The 21201-nt window shown below is 40.0% G+C and overlaps 1 protein-coding gene across 1 annotated transcript; it reads left to right on the forward strand.

The window, feature by feature from the left end:
- The first annotated feature begins 2072 nt into the window (after positions 1–2072).
- On the forward strand, positions 2073–14686 carry mettl22 (methyltransferase like 22). Its single transcript, XM_037793179.1, has 12 exons — positions 2073–2215; positions 4687–4844; positions 5690–5894; positions 6063–6205; positions 7719–7759; positions 8620–8764; positions 9187–9258; positions 10306–10359; positions 11120–11200; positions 12575–12677; positions 13190–13358; positions 14234–14686. Exons 2-12 carry the CDS (start codon positions 4739–4741, stop codon positions 14306–14308), a joined length of 1194 nt encoding a protein of 397 aa, XP_037649107.1. The 5' UTR covers positions 2073–2215; positions 4687–4738; the 3' UTR covers positions 14309–14686.
- The last annotated feature ends 6515 nt before the right edge of the window (positions 14687–21201 follow it).

The raw sequence follows: 21201 nt of genomic DNA on the forward strand, positions 1-21201 counted from the left end.
CCCTGACCTGTAGAGTGGCTCTGTACCCACATATCTTTATTATTTTAGTCATGTATAAATGGTTCATATCCTTCAATGCACTTGTTTGATCCAACTAAGTACATACTGTATTTCCGTTTCCTTCAATTCCTCTACAGTTTGGGCAAAAATGTACTTTGTACTTCAATCATTCTGTTTTTCTCCATTCAGTTGATGCACTTGCAAGTTGATTTTAAAACACTGGGCTCCCCAAAGGTTGTGTTTTATCCCAGATTCTCTTCTCTGCATACACTAACAACATGTCCTGCAGCAGTGAAGGAATGACTCCTTCAAAGTACGCACACGATATGGCTTTAGTAGCCCATTTGACTGACACCAAAGCGCTGTCTGACTACCATCAGGCAGTGAATAATCTGGTCAGGACTTTCTGGGAAAACTCCCTCAAGCTCAACATCACCAAGACTAAGGAAGGAGCTGTGCTGCGGGAGCAGAGAAATACTGGCCTCACAACAATCACCATTTTGTTCAACCCCTCAGCATCGACGGCCAGGTTCAATCATTCAAATACCTCGGGACAGAGATAGACACCTCCTTGTCCTTCTCCGAGCACACAGACTACAAGAAGGCCCAGCAGCGCCTTCACCTGCTGAGGAAGCTCAGGACTTTTAATGTCAGCAAGGAGATTTTAACCATGGTTTATAGGTCACTGATTGAATCTGCACTCACTTTCAATATCTCATCCTGGTACAATGCTCTCACCACCAAACACAAAACAAAACTCGCCAAAACTTGTCGCCTCCACCTGCAGCTCTCTGCCAGAATCTGCAGGTGGAGTCGACTGCAGGTTGCTGGTGGGGACTGGTAGAGGTGGTGGCTCTGGCTACACCTAAATCCACAATAGCACTGTGTGTCCCAGATATCAACATGTGATATAAATTATATTATTAGATAAATAAAAATATTTAATTATTATTATCAGTAGGCTAAGGAGTCCGTTTTGACTTTTTTCATGCGCATTTTTGTCTTTTTTTTTAATGAATAGATAGATAAATTAATCTGGTAAAGGTTTCCCTATAATTTATTACTAGTATATTAATATAATAATTGATTTCTGTGTCAGTATATTTTGTGTAGGCCTACTATGTGATCCCCAGGGTGGGGGCAGTGTTCATGACCGAGTTTGTTAACAATGCATGATGAGGGCTCTGAAAGCACATGGGAAAGGTTTGCCTTGAGGGCTTTCTGACAGAAATCTTCTTAAGTTTAGGCAACAAACCCACTAGGTTTAATAAAAGGTCATGGTTTGGGTTAAAATAAACCCTTTCTGCTAGAAAGAAAAAAATAAAATAAAAAATATAAATAAATATGTTATTAAATGTAGCAAAAATAATATTACAAATAAATGTAGCCATTAATTAATTGATAACATGTGACATAAACTGATATTTCTGTTTTAATTTGCTTCTTTAATTATTTATCTTTGTATTAATTACCTTATTTATTTACTAGTATCTGTTAAATTTTCCCTTTTATTTATTTATATCTTTATTTTATAAATCAATTTTTACATGTATCTTTATTTTTGCATTCAATTTTTATTAATTTGTTTATTTTGGCATTTATTTAATTGTTTTTGCATACATTTTGTATTAATTTATTTTTGCATTTATTTTTTTATTATTTAATTGTTTTTGCATCATTTTTTTTTATTAATTTAAGTTGTATTTATTTAAGTGTTTTTGCATTCATTTTTGCATTCATTTATTTTTGCATTCATTTATTTTTGCATTTATTTTTTTATTCATTTCATATAAAATATAAGTTATGTTAGCATTATAGTCATGCACCCTGACCCCATGATGACACTCATTGGGTGACAACCCCCTCATGTGCATAATGAGGCAGAAAGGCTTAAAGAAATGTGTAAATAAATGTATATATATATATATATGTTTCTATACTCTTTAGTGTATAGTATACTGTACTACAGTAGTAGACTAGTAGTATACTGTACTGTACACACCTACACCACACCACACCACACCAACACTAACACCTGCTAGTGTTGTTGTTGTTGTGACAGACTCACCGGAACGGAAGTCGTATCTTTACTTTTGTAGTCCGGACGACTTACGAGGGTGCACTGGTTTGGATGCCAGTGACTGCCAGACCAATGTGGATCCTGATCAGACCAATGAGTGGTGTGGGTGTGCTCTCTGCTGTTGTGATCGGACAGGTAGAGTGGCTCCTTTATTACCTTAAACGTCTCGTAGCTGCAGAACTATTCCGTTAGAAACGCGTTGAGACTGAACTGATGACTTGAACAGATGTAATGTCTGCTGCTATAGTCTGAACTTTAAACTGTGGAGGTGTGACGTTCACGTTTTATATTCAGTGTTCAAGCGAGGTTAATCCTCACTTATGAATATGATGATCATGCATTTTCTGCAGATCTGTTGTGCAGTGTAGGATCAGTCTTGATTGAGGATACACATTTATTTATCTTTTACCCCAAGATAAGAGGCCTGTTTCTTTTGGAACTTTGTGCAGCGGACAGGTGGTGCAGGGTGACCCTGTGGGTGGGGGGTCATAAACATACTACTAGTTGATCACAATCAGCTTTATGGGCCAAGCATGTGCAAACAGTTTCATTGCTCTCAATGTAACGTCACTTTCACACAAATAGACATAACAGCAAGGAACAGGGACCAGTATGTGGAAAAAAGGTACAGGCAATAAATATATATATATATATAAAGCACCAATGACCAACAACAAAAGTAAAATAAAAAGTCTATCTACAAGTTCAGTGTTTCTGTAAGATGTAAATCATAGTAATAGTGCAAAGAAATACAGGCTACTGAATGGATATGAACTGGATGATTATGTACAGTAATGTGCAAATAGAATACATCTACAGTATATACAGTGGGCGTGATTTATATTGACATTGCATGATGATACTTTTGATGAAAATTGTGCATTGTAAACTGTAAAAAATCTAGGTTATTATGGGAGCAAGTGGATGTGGATTTGTGGACATGTGGAATTGATGTGGATCAATCAATTTTGTGTACACATCATTTACATCTGGTCCCTGATCTCTGTCGTGCATTTATGTGCACATGCCATGATGGTTATTTGTTAAAAGGGAGCTTCTACATGATGTCATCCCAATGAAGCTCAGCAACGTTTAAAGAGGACATTTTCTGCTTATTTTCAGGTGCATACTTGTATTTTAGGTTTCTACTAGAACATGTTGACATGCTTTAATGTTTCCCTCCTGAAAAGCCCAGTCTTGGTCAGTTGGACCACTGTTGTGATTGGTCAACCGAACCAAACTCTTTACGCTTCGCCCACACTGGGAACATCAGGAGTGCGTGGCTTCGCGTGGCGCGTCGGGTGATCACACCAGCTGCGTTTCAAGTATAAATCAACACTTCCTGCTTTCATTGCGAAATAAAAGCCCTCAAGCGTTTTTTTTCTGTGGACAGAATTCCTTCATTTGTTAACACAAGGCTTTTATTCTGAAATATGTGCAGGTCGTGTTGTAGAACATGCAGTGACTTGGAGATCTCGATGAATGAATAAAGTATGGGGTTTTTATTGTGGATTATTACTATTATTTACACATTACCACACGTTTCTTAACCTTTCTCTGTCTAAAATAAATATAAATGACATTTATAATGAAATTAAATGGCCATTATGAAAGCTTAACTCTATGTAGAAAGACAGGGCTGACAGCAGCAGCTGCAGCAGAAATGTAGCTGGTGTGAACACCCAGTGCGTGGATCACACAGCCGCCACACGACGCAGCGGCGACGCAGCCGCCTCGCCATTTGATTGGTCAAATACTGGTTTTACAAGTACATGCAGTGAAATTAACTGTGTCATAACATAAAAGACAGTAACATAAAGAAGCAATGTATAGTAGCCTAATAAGAAAGAGTTCAACTTCTGCATAAACCCTGTGGTGGTAAAATGACAATAATGATGAAATTATGGACCATCTGAAAAATGTTAAAGTGAGCCAGGGAGTTCATATCGTCAGCTACGATCATCCATTTAAATGCCCTATTTGTTGTTTTGCTCTGCAGTATACTGTACAGTGACAGCCACCACCTGTCTGTTTCTCTTTAGAAAGAGAGGGAGGAGTTGACAACCACTCTATTTAAAACCACACACTGCCAGAGTCAGTGTAATGTGAGCCTCTCTGGCTCTGTCTGTGTGGGACCAGCACGAAAATGCTGCCACATCTGTTAATGCATTTTCGTAAAAAAAACAACATTGTATATACTGAAACAAAAACAATCCTTCTCGATCATCTCTTCTGACCCACTAGTAGGGCTGCACGAATATTAATCGCAATCACAATTTTGGATTCCCACAATTAAATAAACACGATCGACTGCGATATTGACATTTATAAAATGTGTGCTCCGCTCATAGAAAACTCTGCATAGTATATATCCGATTCGCGGCCGCCACATGACGGTTTTACGTCGCCACACAGTGGCACAGTCAGTAATGTCTCACACACACATAAGGAAGAATAAAGGAAAAAATCAGATTTTGCTGCATCGATACTTTAAAAAACAACAACTGTCCATTGTGTATCCAACATAGAATCATTGACTTATTTATAAATGAGGCTGCAGGAAGTGAATTGATTATGCCCAAACTTTGTGCCCCCATTTCCTCCAGGTGTTGGGAAGCAGATTACTGCTCTACTCTTCTATACCATGAATGATCAGCCATGGACCAAATCACTTTTCATCATGATACCGTGCTGTCAGATGTCCACATGCTCCTGCCCAACGCACGCCACCTCATGACGCGCCTCAACTGTTCTGGACAGCCCGGTGCGTAAGATTACCTTTTACACCTTGTGTTGTCTAATAATGCACATGTTTTTAAACAGGTAGGACGACGAAATCACGTGAATGAAGTGGTTGACAGCACACCGTGAGCACTGCTGTTTGTTAGAGACACGGTTCAGTCATGAACCCTTTGCCAGACGTCAAATTCACAAGATGAAAAACCCATCTTAATACCATCTTAATCTAATGAATCTTAATACCAAAGCCAATTGCATCATGTCATTTTCAGCAGTCATATCTTTTCCCAGTTAAACTTTCATCCAACTTAAACTTTTATGCCATAGTTTGGATTAATGAACGATTCAACGATCAAAAGAAAATTAATTGGCAGATATTTTGATAGCTGCCAAATTTGCTTTTTAAGTAGCGACGCGCCAATAGTCTGAAAACAGAGCCATGAGGAGGTGCAGGAGTCTAGTTATCTCTCAGAACACTTGAATTACAATATGCTGAAAGGTTATTATGGAAGTTTTGCCCAAATGTGCCAAAAACATTCTGCCTACTGCAGCTTTAAGAGACTAAATACAACCCCTTTGCCCCTTGCGCCTTACTTTTTGCCCAGATTATGCACCGCTTAACTAGCAAAAATGGAGTTGGACACGCCCTAAATGCACTTTAGACCATGCGCTATAGATTATTTAAAAAGCTTGAACTATTTTGTTTGATTGATTGATTAAAGCTCCTTAGACGAAGAATGATAAAATCAGTGTGTGGTGTGCTGGAATAAATCAAATGTTCAATGCCACTTTTCCACTTAGTGTGTTGACATCTTTTGTCTATATTTCCACTCACTTTCTATTTTTCTTTCGTTGTGTTCATCCATCTAGTCTTCCTCTCTAAATTCAAGATAATGCCAGATGGCGAAAGGCATGACAACGGTGACCCAGGGAAAGGTTTAACGGAGACGGAGGGAGACGGGGAAAAAGACACAGAAGTCACACGAGGAGGAGATGATGGAGAGGAAGAGGAATGCGGGGAAGGGAACGTGGAACCGTTTTTGGATGAGGACGGAGACCTCGACATCGAGCGTCGGTATGGAAAAAATGAACAGTTAAAAAATGTTTGTAACTTTTTTTAGTTTAAAAGGTGTGCGTTTTGTAATTCAGCAGTGCACTGCAGGTAAAAATGTTAATCACAGCTTTGGTTGATATGTTGCTGTTTTCAATAGATGCATTTCATGCTCTCGTTCTGACTCCCCAGACCGAGGAAAACCCCCCAGGAGGGAAGTGGCCGAGACTTGGTCTGTCCCATCATTCTCCAACAGTCCAATGCTGTACTGGAACAAGAAGACGAGGATACCGATGATGGAGTCGACACGTCCTTCGACAACATTATAAAGATTGGTGAGAACCTACATTATTATATTACATAAACCTAATGAAGTGGTTTTGTTGCCCCCCAGCTGGTACTGAACCTTCATACAGATGTGTATTATTCACTCCTTGGTGAGGCAAAACGTGACTCTGACACGCTGTCCTCTGGTGGACAGCCGGGTCTATTACACACTTTGGTGTGATATTGAGTTGTGGAAACAGGAATGACAGCACCAACAGCGGCTCTAACATTATTCATGTTTATTCGTACATTTAACAGCAGTCAACAGCTGCCTGCGGGGAAGGTCTGCTGGCTTCATGTTATCCAGAGCTTATAGCTTCTGTATTTTCACAGCGGAGATCCAGCTTTCCTCTGATATGCTCTCATGATGGTCACTGATAATTTCTCAGTGAACAGTATTTTTGAATATTCTTTTATACGCATCTCCTACTTTCCTAGCACGATTAAGCGTTAGTGCCATTTATTAGTTTTTTTATACAGTAACTAATAAATGGGTGGGGGGGGAGGTGCACAGTTCTGAGTGACTGTAGCTTCCCCGCGTCGTTTTCTCTTTGATTTACCCATTTCATTTAGCATTTTCAACGCTCCCGATTGCCAGTCTGGCCTGTCTCACTTTGAATTCAGACACTCGTATACGATGACGAAGGGTAAATATACACCGATCAGCCATAACATTATGACCACCTGCTTGTTGCGAGGTGGGGCCTCCGTGGATCGGACTTGTTTGTCCAGCGCATCCCACAGATGCTCGATTGGATTGAGATCTGGAGAATTTGAAGGCCGAGTCAACACCTCCAACTCGTTGCCATCCACATGATGTAAAAGAAAACGTGATTCAACAGACCGGGCCACCTTCTTCCATTGCTCCGTGGTCCAGTTCTGATGTTCACATGCCCATTGTAGGCGCTTTTGGCGGTGGACCAGTCAAGGTACACCGCGCTTGCGTGGTGTACCTTGACTGGTCTGCAGGCTACGCAGCCCCATACTCAACAAACTGAGATGCGCTGTGTGTTCTGACACCTTTCTATCGGAACCAGCATTAACTTTTTCAGTAATTTGAGCTCCAGTAGCTCTTCTATTGGATCAGACAACACGGGCCAGCCTTCACTCCCCACGTGCATCAGTGAGCCTCGGGTCTGATCCTGTCGCCGGTTCACCGGTTGTCCTTCCTTGGACCACTTTTGGTAGGTCCTGACCACCGCAGACTGGGAACATCCCACAAGAGCTGCAGTTCTGGAGATGCTCTGACCCAGTCGTCTAGCCAGCACTATTTGGTCCTTGTCAAAGTCGCTCACATTCTTAAGCTGGCCCATTTTTTCTGCTTCCAACACAAAGTTCAAAGTTCAAAATGTTCACTTGCTGTCTAATATATCCCCCCCACTGCCAGGTGCCATTGTAATGAGATAGTCAATGTTATTCACTTCACCTGTCAGTGGTCATAATGTTATGACCGATCGGTGTGTATATAGTGCTCTATATAATAAAAAAGGAGTTTAATGTATGAATCCAATCTATTTACAGAGCACGCTATGGCCACACCCCTGGAGGACGTTGGCAAACAGGTCAGTAGAATTTAATCAACTCTACGTTTTGTCTGTTACTCCCATAAAATAGGGTGTGCCTATGTACAGTAAGACTGGCAACAACATGGGAAGAAAATGATATATTTCGTAGTTTAAATACTCACTATTCTTTCCTGTTATATAAATCCATAGACTGTATATAACGATGGATGACATGACTAAAAAAAAAAATCAAATATATTTTTCCCAAGGATGGTTTCTTATCACGCTGATGGATGTTCAAGTGTTTGGTTTGGTTTTAAACTGGCATCCTCATTTTCAAAAGGTGTCCCTTTGACATCTGGCCTCCAGATCAGTGAATGTAAATGGGTTCTATGGGTACCCACGAGTCTCCCCTTTACAGACATGCCCACTTTATGATAATCACATGCAGTTTGGGGCAAGTCATAGTCAAGTCAGCACACTGACACACTGACAGCTGTTGTTGCCTGTTGGGCTGCAGTTTGCCATGTTATGATTTGAGCATATTGTTTTATGCTAAATGCAGTACCTGTGAGGGTTTCTGGACAATATCTGTCATTGTTTTGTTTTGTTAATTGATTTCCAATAATAAATATATACATACATTTGTATAAAGCAGCATATTTGTCCACTCCCATGTTGATGAGAGTATTAAATACTTGACAAATCTCCCTTTAAGGTACATTTTGAACAGATAAAAAAAATGTGTGATTAATTAACGATTAATTAAATATTTTAATCGACTGACAGCCCTAGTTAATGTTTATCATGTTGCTGATGGAAAAACTTGAATCTTAATGCTGAACTGTGTTTGTGTAAGCGGTGCTTGATATTAAGAAGTCATTAAAGCAACATGTCTTTGTTTTTGCTCTCATCAGGTGTGGCGCGGGGCGTTCTACATGGCCGACTTCATCCTCTCTAAGCCGCTCGTGTTCAGAGGAGCTACAGTCCTGGAGCTGGGGGCGGGAACAGGCTTAACCAGCATCGTCATGGCAACCATAGCCAAAACAGTGTACTGCACAGGTATAATGCACATCAAGCACATATCCTAATTCAAACTCTAAACACTGATCACGACTGTACGTTTTAAGTTTCTTTCAATATCTCAACATGTTATGACACATTTAACAGTTTTGTTCCGATAGATCTAAAAAAAAAAAAAAGATTTTGATTATTAGCCATACTTTCGTATCCATCCAAGGTAGACTTAGTAGGAGCTACGAGATTGTTAAACTATGAAAAGCTTGTAAATTTATATGCTGAGATTATTTTGTCATACATACTCATCTCAAGGTCAAAAACGACCTTCCATGCTTCAGTTCATTCACAGAAAACTGTCGTTTTTTGTCGTCAACAGCTATATTTGTGTAATTTGTTATTCATATTTTAAGACATCTTGCTGTTCAGTGTTTCATTGCTGAAATACCTAATTTCTTTTGTTACAGATGTGGGAGAAGACCTTCTAAACATGTGCGAGAGAAATGTAACATTAAACAGACACATGTTGGAGCCTGCAGGTGAGGTAACATTGTCAGATTCATTTTTTCCCTCATTTCCTTCCCAATTATTTTCAATTCCCGCTAATACCACGGGCACTGTTGATGTACACCATATGAAAATACATCTCATATTTCTGTTAAGAAAATAAAAACCAAACAATAATGAGAGTTATTCAACGCACATCTTGTTCGCTTGTATACTATCTATATGTGATATAGAATATGTTTTAGGAGATCCACTAGAAGAGAAGAGGGAGCGAGCGTCCCTTCAAACTCACAAACATTATTATTTAAGTCTTCAACAGCTGAAATCTTTCTTTTAAATCATGAACCTTAAACCTCCAACTGCTCAAGAGGAGCGTTTTGGAGAGCTCTCCAAAACTCAAATTGTCCTGAAAAAGAGGGCACGGCTTTTTTGAAATGACGGTTTGAAAACATTATGCAAAAGTTGTTGCTACTATGATGGGAGTCATTTATTCCGTTGGATATTTAACTGTTTCATTGACTACCGGTAGATGTTAATTACAAATTATTCAGACTTTAGAGAAACCTTTATGGTAACCCTCTCTACCATGTCTATAATGCATTATAAACATACTTGTAATGCATTATAATCTGCTTTTAGCACTGCGTAATTCTCTCATAAATATTCATAATGCTCTTTAACAATAATCATAACACATTATAAAGCATTTTATTGTGACTTATAAGTTCAGGTATAATAATACGTCATAATTGCTGGTCACTCGGTGACTTTTTTTTCTCCAAGGAATATAGTGTATTATAATTCCCATAGTTGTTATACATTATATTTTGTATGATGCATTATATTTACATTACAATGTGCTTTGAGGGATATATATATATATATATATATATATATATATATATATGCAGTGCTATAAACAGAGTACGTTTATAATGCATTATAGACCCAGGCGTCAGAGAAAGCGCTACCAAATGTATTTATTCTATTTGTTATTTATTTATTTCACGAGGGTGAAAGTATGCATTTCATTGCTTACTAGTGAACTGAGAGTGTATGTTCTGTATTTTATTCATCAGGTGGTGACGTGAGAGTGAGACAGCTGGATTGGCTCCAGCACGACCTTTGTACCGGTAACACACAAGCTAACACATTTGAAAGCATGTAAACATGCTGACATTCCATTAAAGTACATTTCTCCAAACTAGTCGCATTAATTAACTTATTGTTCTTACATTAAGACATATGCGTGAGATATTGTTAATTAATAGTTAATGTTCAGGAAGTATTACACGGATGAATTCGTGCTGTTTTACTGGATGTACAACCATTAAGTGCTACCAATGTTTTCCACTGACAATTTTATTGATTTTTTTTCTGTATCTATCACTAAAGTTTTTTGTATGTTGACATGATTACTTCAACTTCAACAACTTTTTCTACAAATGACCCTGATAATATGATTTTACATTGACAATAGGAGACATATGGAATAACACCAACCCTATCTCTCCTAAAAGCCTAAAGACAAATGAATAGAGCCTGACTATACGTATCATTGATGTAAATGCTGATAATATAAAGACCTAATACTTTAGTTTACTAATACTGATAATACCATTTACTTTCTATGGACTTTCATATTCATGTATTTCATTCTTAAAGTTATAATCCATGAGATTTTCAGTCCCGATCAGTCATTCGATAATGAGTCCAATCTGATATTTACTGTATATATGTACATAGCAGCAGAAGATATGCAATGTTGAGTTAATGTGGCGCATTGAAACAACATGTATAGCCGACTGACTTTTACACCTCACTTTTACTAAAACCAGCCACCACCTGACCATCTGGAAAATGTCTCTCTGTCCATTTGTCTAATCTTTGTAGATGCTGATGTGGAGTTTAAGTGGACAGAGGAGGAAGTTGCAGATATGTACGACAACACTAAGATCATCATCGCTGCTGACGGTAGGCTACTGAGCTGTTGTCATTTTTTAAATAATAACAAAAAAATAGATATTTAGCAATTTCAAATTTGTTCAAAAAAGTTTGTTTTCGATGTGTTCAGGGTTAATTTACCAGCATACACTGTCATATGTTGGAAGCAAAAATAAAAAAAACACCACATTCACAATTAGGGCTGTCGCAATAATAATAATAATAATATTACAATAATATTGTATTGATGTAAGGTTTTGAGTGTGGTAAGTCCTTACAACCAGGATGAAAAAACCAGGCGGGATGGAGGTGTATGACACGGTTGAAAGATGAGCCGATGAGTCAAACAGTATTTCACAGAGCTCTGCTCTTTTTCTACTGGTGATATTCAGCGAGTGACAAAAAGAACATCACAACCTCACCCATGGCAAAGAGGCAGCTGGACAATGAAACAGGTTTCTTTCAGGTCTCGCAGACTTCGGTGACTGACAAGACATTCAACATGCTTGCTCTCACTCCCATGCTCCTTTTTTGCAGCTGGCCTAATTACCAAATGGACCCTTCCAACACCGGAACACACCAAATAAATGAATTTACTGTATTTACAAATAAATCATCACCATACTAATATATACAAAATACACATGACTATACAGTCTAACACAAGTTAACTAGGAAGCATTATAAACCATTAAACAATTCCAACTTAACAAAGAAATCCCACTACCCACACCCCTCTCTCTTCCCTGCCACTTGGTTTGGTCTAACGATGTGATTGATGGCAGCTGGAGACCTCAGAGAGAGAGAGTGATTACTAGTTTACCAAAATAAAAGCACCACATAACACAGGCATAATCACTTCCTGTGTTAGATTGTTTTCTTCCAACTTTACACCGTCACTGAAAGGAGATGCTTTCCAGCTCTCTCACAATTGAGCTGATCAATATTAAAATGCCTGGAAAATGAAACGTCCATAGAAATAGAACAGGAGTAGAACAGACATTGAAGTGTTTGCCGTGGTCATTTGATTATAGGGTCGAAAGAAAATGATGATTGTGGTCAGTTGCTATGTTGACAACACACGTCAGTGGGGCCTAACGTCCACACTAGGCTGGCGTTTTCCTTTCGTCTGTCTCTCGTTGGTGCTCATCATGTCTCAATCCTCAACTCCTCTTTAGCGGCTTAACCAGATCATCCCCAAACTTGGTCAGCGAAATGACCTCTTGGACGTGTACCGTAAACCCAACAGGAAGTCAGACATTTTTAATTTACTGTGCAATTTGAGGGCATTTTTCGCCATTTGCAGCAACTGTACTTTAACTTACTTTTAACGTAGAGTGGGAGGTGCGAGGGCTCTATCATCGCTGCATGCAGCTTTAATCAGATTCGTTTTTGTGTCCCCAGTTTGCTATGATGAAGATCTGACGGATGGCCTTTTCCGAACAGTGTACCGACTCTGCAGCAACTTTCCTCACACCTGCATGATCTTCATCTCCATAGAGAAAAGGTAAGGAGACATCCCATCTACACATCTTTAAGTATGTTCCTGGTAGCTGTGATTTTACAGAAACATCAGTACCGATGCTCTGTTTGGTGAGTGAGTTTTCAACAGCTGCTTGCGGAATGTCAAATTCATTTCATTCAGTTGATGAAAATACCTATTGTCATCATTCAGCAGCAAGAATTTAAAGGCACATAGGTGGCACAGCAGCCGTAACAAAGAGGCAGAGTTATACAAAGAAGTGGTTCGTATGACATGTTCAGTGATGAAATCAATTATCACGGGGATGATGGCGCACATTCTCTGACGGTCTCTCCTCGAAGGCTTTCATAGTGTTGCACTCGTTTCCTGAAAGTGACAGAAATAGTTGTGTAACAAATGAAGATAGACGATAAAATAGAAGCATAAGCCACTCTATTCCTTATTTATGTTATTCATTTCTTTATTGATAACTCACAACACACAAACAAGTCACAAGCTCAAGGAGTAACCGTGTTTCCTGTTATGTCTTACCACAGGATGAACTTCACCCTGAGAGAAATGGATGTTTCCTGCGATGCCTACAACCATTTCAGACGGTGTCTGTCCCAACTCCAGGACCTGGTGGACGGACGGTGTAGCTTCAGAGTGGAACAGCTCCCTTCTAACTTCGCACAGTTTCTGCTGTATGAACGCGTAGAGCAGCTGGTAAGGGAAACACTCGTATTCTATATGGGGACGATATTAATCTTAAAGGCTTTAATCTAAAAACCTGAATCCAGCTTAATTAATAGGAACAAAACGCAGGTGACGCAGACACAGATGTAAGATTGAAGCTGCAGCTGCTGCTGCTCTGCTAATTCTTCCACTATGCAGCCTGCGTATAGAGTGAAAGTAAAACATGCAATATGGCAGTATTAAATGATTCTAATTATTCTGATTTCTTTTTCACACAAAAAACAAGACATTTTATGAAAATATAACAAAATGGAATGGATCAAAAATAATACATACAGCACAGCTAGAATTTGGTTTGCATGTCCCTGCTGCTCTTTTCCCCTCAATCAGCTGCTTTCAGTAGAGCCGTCAGCAAGCTGCTGGCAGAATTCTAGTTAGGTCTTTGAACACAGAATCTAATTTTACTCCCATCTGGAACGATCCTGACTTTCTTATTAACAAGAAACTACTTCATTTCTGCACAAAGACCAAAAAAGCCGCAAACCACATTTGCTATATTTTGAGGCTGTTGCCTCGGCAACAGAACACTCAAACTTCCCGGCACTAGGAGGGATGTTACTTTGTGCTACCACTGTGCATGCGCTTTCTGCTGTTTGTACAATTATTTTGCAGCATTATGGGTCCAACACTATTCTGACTGTACTTGCCCATGTTAGATATAGGCTATTAGCAATTGTCAAGTCCTTGACTAGGACACTGGCCTGAAAATTGATTTTAGGTAACGGCTGCCTACACAGTTTGGATGGATCAGATCCAGAGGATGAATTTCCCTAAGACGGGTTCAGTAAGTTTTTTTTTTATCAATATACATTATTATAAATTAAAGTTTTCATTTTTTTTTTCAGGAGCTTTGGAAGGTGACTGCCACTCCACTTCCATTTGACCGAGCCCGATCTGATTCTGGACCGTTTTCATCTTGAACTGGACTCGCATCCGAGCACTGTGAACTCTGTACCCTCCCCAGAATCTACCATACACAAAGCTCCAGTTAGCAGTTGAAGGTTTGAAATGTAGAGCACAAAAAACCCAAGACAACATCAAACACTGTTCATACATACAGTAAGTACAATTATATAATTGAGCAAATTCAAGATAGAAACAGGCAAATTAACATATAGAGTTCATCGGGGGAGTTTTTAAAAAATGGGTCACTGAAGTGGTGCATGAATGTATAATAATTTATTTTTGAACTTGACTAATGCATTCTTACATGACCAACTGTAGCTGCATGTCTTCCTAGATGTTTGTACAGTATGGCTGATTAGAAACAAGGTCAAATAAAGTTTTGCAGTACATCACTGTTCTTATATTTTGGTATTTTGGCTGCATGCTATATTTAAAGCATTTACAGAATGCTGCATACGTAGGACAAGGAACTCCATCACAACTAGAAGAGTGCAGTCGGTAGAGTGCAGAGCTCTGCCAGGTGTATCTCCCTCTCCCCTTCCCAAGCAAAGAAGAGTTGAATCTCACTCAGGCCCTGTTCAGACCTGACATTAACATGCGTCTTGGGTGACCTGATCACAAGTGGACAGTACAGGTGTGAACGCACTCGAAACGCATTGAGGACGCATTAAGATCCGATCACTCAGACCACATTCTTTTAGCAATGTGTACGCGAATGTGTCCTGGGCCACATTAAGGACCGCCTACTCATCTGACGTCGTTGTGTATAGGCTACAGTAACATATCAAAATATATCTTATCTATATATATATATGCCTATAGGCTATCTATATCAGACAAGGCACAGGAAGTGCATTGCTGCCTGCTGCTGCTGTATTTCTCGTGTCACAGAAACCACTGGGAGTAAATCTTGTGTTTTGGAAGTTATTATTATCATACTGTTGGTGATGTAGCGTTGTATTTGTTCCGGTGCTCTGCACAGATCTGACAGCTCTCATCCCCGAAAATGACCTTATTACCTTCGCCAAGACCAAAGGCCTAGGAAGGAGGTTATTTTTTCGCTGGCGTTGGTTTGTTGGTTTGTCCGTTTGGACGATAACTCCAAAAGTCTGTGATGGATTTTAATTAAATTTTTTGGATGGGTGGGGTGTGGCACAATGAACAATCCATTACATTTTGGTGGCGATCCGGATCATGATCTGGTTTCGAGAATTGTTTTTAACAACTCCGCTCAGCCTGTGCATTAACACCACAGGCCACCACAGGGGGGCAGCGACGTACTTGAATCCTGCCTTGGCGGACGTCTGCGCTCTCCGAGTGCACTTCTAGTATTTTTATGTTAATAAAATGTACCCGAATTTACAAATATGTAGGATATTACTGACACTGTAATATTCCATTGCAACGTCTGTTGCTGTTTATCTGCAGATACAGCAAGCGAGCGGTCACTCGAGACGCATGTTGAGACACAATCTAATGCCAGGTGTGAACTGACGGGTTAGAGCTGTCCACTTGTGATCGGATCACTGAGGACGCTTGTTAATACCAGGTCTGAACGGGGCCTTAGAGAAAGAGCTCTGCTGTCTGTCCAGTAAGTGGTGGAGAAGGTGGTCAGGATTATGCATGATGGATAACAGTTTGTTCAGCGTCCTCCTCTCCACCACAAAGTCAAAAGTGTCTGGTTCGCAGCCGATTATGGAGCCGGCCTTCTTTATCAGTTTATTAAGTCTGTTGGTGTCACCGGCTCCAATGCTGCTCCCCCAGCAGACTAGGGCGAAGTACAGTGCACTTTGCCACAACAGACTGATAGAAGATCTTCAACATCTTGCTGCAATTCGTTGAAGGATCTGAGCTTTCTCAGGAAATAGAGTCTGCTCATCCCCTTCTTATATACGGCCTCAGAATTGGTCTTTCAGTTCAGTCTGTTGTCGATTTGGACGCCCAGGTACTTCCACCACGTCAACGTCCTCTCCCAGAATACGCAAGGGTTGTGAAGCCGCCCTCTTCCTTCTGAAGTGGATCACCATCTCCCTGGTCTTGGCCACGTTCAGAAGCAGATGGTTTCTCCCAGTCCGCTCCACAAAATCATCTATCAGTGCAGTGTACTCTTCCTCCCTTCCATCACTTATACACCCCAACCACTGCAGAGTCATCAGAGAACTTCTGCAGGTGGCACGACCCGGAGTTGTACTGAAAGTCATCTGTGGTGTACAAGGTGAAAAGAAAAGCACCTCGTGTTTTCACTGGAAGATATTACTTCACATTTTGGCATGAAAACCATGTAAACGTGGCTCAATAGAGGAGAAAGTTTCCATCATGCATTACCTTAAATCAACTCTCGTTATCACATATTAGCTCCATCTGTTGCCTTCTCACTGCTACTATGAACACTGCGGGTAAAAATAGCCTCTATTGACCATCTGCACACAGTAGATCAAGAGGTGAGTTGAAATAACAAATAATATAAAAAAAAAAAAAACTTTTTAAAATACAACTTATAATTTCATCTAAAATTAATGTTGTGATTGCCTCGTAAATTCTAGCACTTTGATATCTATTTCTACATGCAAACATACATAGAACATATGTAAACAATGTTAACTTAAAAAAAAAATACAAGTGCACTGTCGCCTCACAGCAAGAGGGTCGCAGGTCCAAACCGGCTTGGGACCCTTCTGTGTGGAGTTTGCATGTTCTCCCCGTGTTAGCGTGGGTTTTCTCCGGGTTCTCAGGTTTCCTCCCACAGTCTAAAGACATGCAGGTTCATTGTTGACTCTAAATGTCCCGTAGGTGTGAATGTGTGCGTGAATGGTTGTCTGTCTCTATGTGTCAGTCCTGTGATAGTCTGGAGACCTGTCCAGGGTGTTCCCCGCCTTCGCCAAATGTCAGCTAGGACCAGCTCCAGCGGGGGGCTGGAGCTGGTCCCCCCCTCCGCGACCCTGAATAGGATAAGCCGTTACTTATTTCTAAATGCATTACAGATTTATTATATATCAGGTCTATTGCAAAAGTATAAAACTCTGTTTTTAAATTCAAAATAGATTCATAAAATATATTGCAAGTATTTTCATTTGGATTTGTTTTGACTCAAGGCAAGGCAAGGCAAGGCAGCTTTATTTGTATAGCACATTTCAACAACAGGGCAATTCAAAGTGCTTTACAGAAACATTCAAGAACATTGCGACAAAATGCAAAAGAACATTAAGAAATAATTAAAACAGTTATAAAAACATAAAAACATTAAAACATTAAAGATTAGAAAATAAAAACAAGCTAAAAATAAAAGCTAGGATAGAAGCTAAAATTGCATAAAACTCAAAAGAGTAAAAGTTATAGTGCAGTGTCAGAATGAAAGGCACCCGCAAACAGGAAAGTTTTAAGCTTTGTTTTAAAAGAAGTGAGAGTTGGAGCGGTCCTGCAGGTTTCTGGGAGCTTGTTCCAGATATTTGGTGCATAAAAACTGAATGCTGCTTCTGCATGTTTAGTTCTGACTCTGGGGACACTAAGCAGACCTGATCCAGATGACCTGAGAGGTCTGGATGGTTCATAACACAGCAGAAGATCAGAGATGTATTTTGGCCCTAAACCATTTAGTGCTTTGTAAACCAGCAGCAGTATTTTGAAATCAATTCTCTGAGAGACAGGCAGCCAGTGTAGAGACTTCAGAACTGGACTGATGTGATCCACTTTCTTGGTCTTAGTGAGGACTCTAGCAGCAACGTTCTGAATCAGCTGCAGCTGTCTGATCGATTTTTTAGGAAGACCGGTAAAGACGCCGTTACAGTAGTCAAGTCGGCTGAAGATAAATGCATGTACTAGTTTTTCCAAATCCTGCTGAGACATCAGTCCTCTAATTCTTCTTATATTCTTCAGGTGATAGAAGGCTGTCTTTGTAATTGTCTTAATATGGCTGTTAAAGCTCAGGTCTGAGTCCATGACTACACCAAGGTTTCTGGCTTGGTCTGAGCTTTTTAACATCACAGATTGTAGGTGAGCACTAACCTTTAATCTTTCTTTTTTGGCTCCAAAAACTACAACCTCAGTTTTGTCTTTGTTCAGCTGAAGAAAATTCTGGCACATCCAATTATTGACTTGTTCAATGCACTCACTCAGTGCTTGTATTGGACTGTAGTCTCCTGGTGATAGAGTTATGTAAATTTGTGTGTCGTCTGCATAGTTATGGTAATTTATTTTGTTGTTCTCAAAAATCTGACCCAGTGGGAGCATGTAGATGTTAAACAAAAGAGGCCCCAAGATGGAGCCTTGGGGAACTCCGCATGTGATTTTGTTCAGCTCAGATTTGCAATTACCTATAGACACAAAGAAGTCCCTGTCTTTTAGGTAGGATTTAAACCAGCTGAGTGCTATGCCAGAAATACCCACCCAGTTTTCCAGTCGGTCTAGTAATATATTATGGTCAACCGTGTCGAATGCAGCACTGAGATCCAGTAAAACTAAAACCGTAGTTCTACCACTGTCTGTGTTCAATCGGATGTCATTGAAGACCTTAACAAGAGCAGTCTCAGTGCTGTGGTTTCGTCGAAAACCTGACTGGAAGACATCAAAAGAGTTGTTTAGTGCCAGAAAGCTATTTAATTTTTGAAAAACTGTTTTTTCAATTATTTTAGACAAGAATGGAAGATTTGATATCGGTCTGTAATTATTTACTATTGATGAGTCCAGATTGTTCTTTTTGAGGAGTGGTTTGATGACAGCAGTTTTCAGGGCCTGTGGGAACACTCCTGAAACAAGAGATGCATTAACAATCTGTAAAAGCTCTGAGACCATACAATCTGATACTTTTTTGAAAAGGCCTGTTGGCAGAATGTCAAGGCAGCATGAGGAGGATTTTAGATGTTGTATGATTTCCTCCAGGTATGTCTGATTTATTGGATAAAACTGTGTCATGGTATTTGCACCAGGTTTAAGTGGACGCAGGGGAAACAAACATCCTGTACCTGCTATGGAGGAAGTGACTGCTTGTCTGATTTTGTGAATTTTTTCTGTAAAAAAGGAAGCAAATTCATTGCAGGCCCTGGAGGATAAAAGTTCAGAGGCTACTGACACAGGAGGGTTTGTTAGCCTGTCGACAGTAGCAAACAGGGCACGTGCATTGTTATTGTTTTTGGTGATGATGTCAGAGAAGAAGGACCGCCTTGCATTTTTCAGTTCTGAATTATAAATGCAAAGTCTCTCTTTATAGATGTCATAATGAACTTGTAGATTTGTTTTCCGCCACTGGCGTTCAGCTTTTCGACACTCTCTTTTTTCATTTCTTACCAACATGGTATTTCTCCATGGAGATTTTTTCTTACCAGAGACAATCTTCACCGTGGTGGGTGCAATGGTATCAATAACATTTGTCATTTTAGAATTGAAATTATCTACAAGCTCATTGACAGAGGTCCAGGGGAGGGTGGGTGTGGAAGAGAAAGCCTGAACAAATTGATCACTGGTATTTTCAGTGATATACCTTTTTGTGATTACCTCTGTCTTATCATTCCTGTGCACAGGAAGAGTACTCTCAAAGAATACACATGAATGATCAGACAGAGCAACATCCATCACTACAACCTTGGAAATGTTCAGGCCCTTTGATATGATTAAGTCCAAAGTGTGTCCCCTATTGTGTGTGGGCTCTGTCACATGCTGACTCATTCCATAGTTATCAAGAACCTGACACAGTTCTTTGGCCCCTCTGTCCTGTTGGTTGTCAACATGGATGTTAAAATCACCAACAATGACTACACAGTCAAAGTCAACACAAATTACAGACAGCAGTTCAGTAAAATCATCAAAAAAGTTTGCACAGTATTTAGGTGGCCTGTAGATATTGAGAAACAAAGCTCGAGAAGAGGAGTTCAGCTGAAGAGCGACATATTCAAAAGAAGCAAAATGTCCATAAGATATCTGTTTGCATTGGAGAGAATCATTAAACAATATGGCAACTCCACCTCCTTTCTTATGCATTCTAGCTTCGCTCATAAAACTAAAGTTGGGAGGAGTTGACTCGATAAGAACAGCTGCACTGTTATTTTGGTCTAACCAAGTTTCAGTTAAAAACATAAAATCAAGCTTGTGCTCAATAATAAAATCATTGATTAAAAAACTTTTTCCTGCCAAAGACCTGACGTTTAACAGGGCTAGCTTTAATGTGCTAGAAGCATTATTATTATTTTTTGGGACATGGTTTGGCTGGCAAGGAATCAATGCTAAATTTGATAAATTAGCACAATCAGTAAAAATCTTCCTGTTTCTTTGCAGATTCACCATTCTTTTTCTACTACTTATTAGAACTGAGATAGAAGAAGCTCTCATCACACAGGGCCCCAGCTTTTCCTGGAAACAGTCACGTGTATCATTAGCCTTGAAGCCTGGACCCAGCACATATCAATCTGTGCTTGCAACATTTTGTAAAGGAACATCCTTATCAGACTGCGGAGACAGAGGCTGATTCCATTGTGGAGGGGATGGAGGTGGTAGGTGTCGTGCTTGTGGAGATAGTGCCAAAGTTGTTCGAGGTCGACCTCGTGGGGGGATCATGGGAGAGAAAATGGGTGTAGGGCGGGGAGTAAGTTTAGTTCCAGCATTGACCAGCTCCTTCATGTGGTCAGTGAACTCCAAGAGGGGGGAGGAGGGAGAAAGGGTGATAAGCGAGGATGAGGACGCCTCCTCTTGTCTCTGCTGTATCCCAGGGCTGGCTTGTGGTGGGGGGTGAAATGATTCTCCTTGAGGTCCCCTGGCACATTGTGTTGTGTCTTCCTCCAGTGGTGATTCCTCTTGTCTCGCGTCCTTGGCAGAGGGAACAGATGAATGACGCAGTAAGTAGAATAGGTTGGAGTTGAACAATTTTACTCCTGACTTGTTTAGGCAGAGTCCATCTGCCTTGAAGAGATGTCTGCGGTCC

This window comes from Sebastes umbrosus, chromosome 14 (genome assembly GCF_015220745.1).
Source record: "Sebastes umbrosus isolate fSebUmb1 chromosome 14, fSebUmb1.pri, whole genome shotgun sequence".
Classification (NCBI taxonomy): Eukaryota; Metazoa; Chordata; class Actinopteri; order Perciformes; family Sebastidae; genus Sebastes; species Sebastes umbrosus.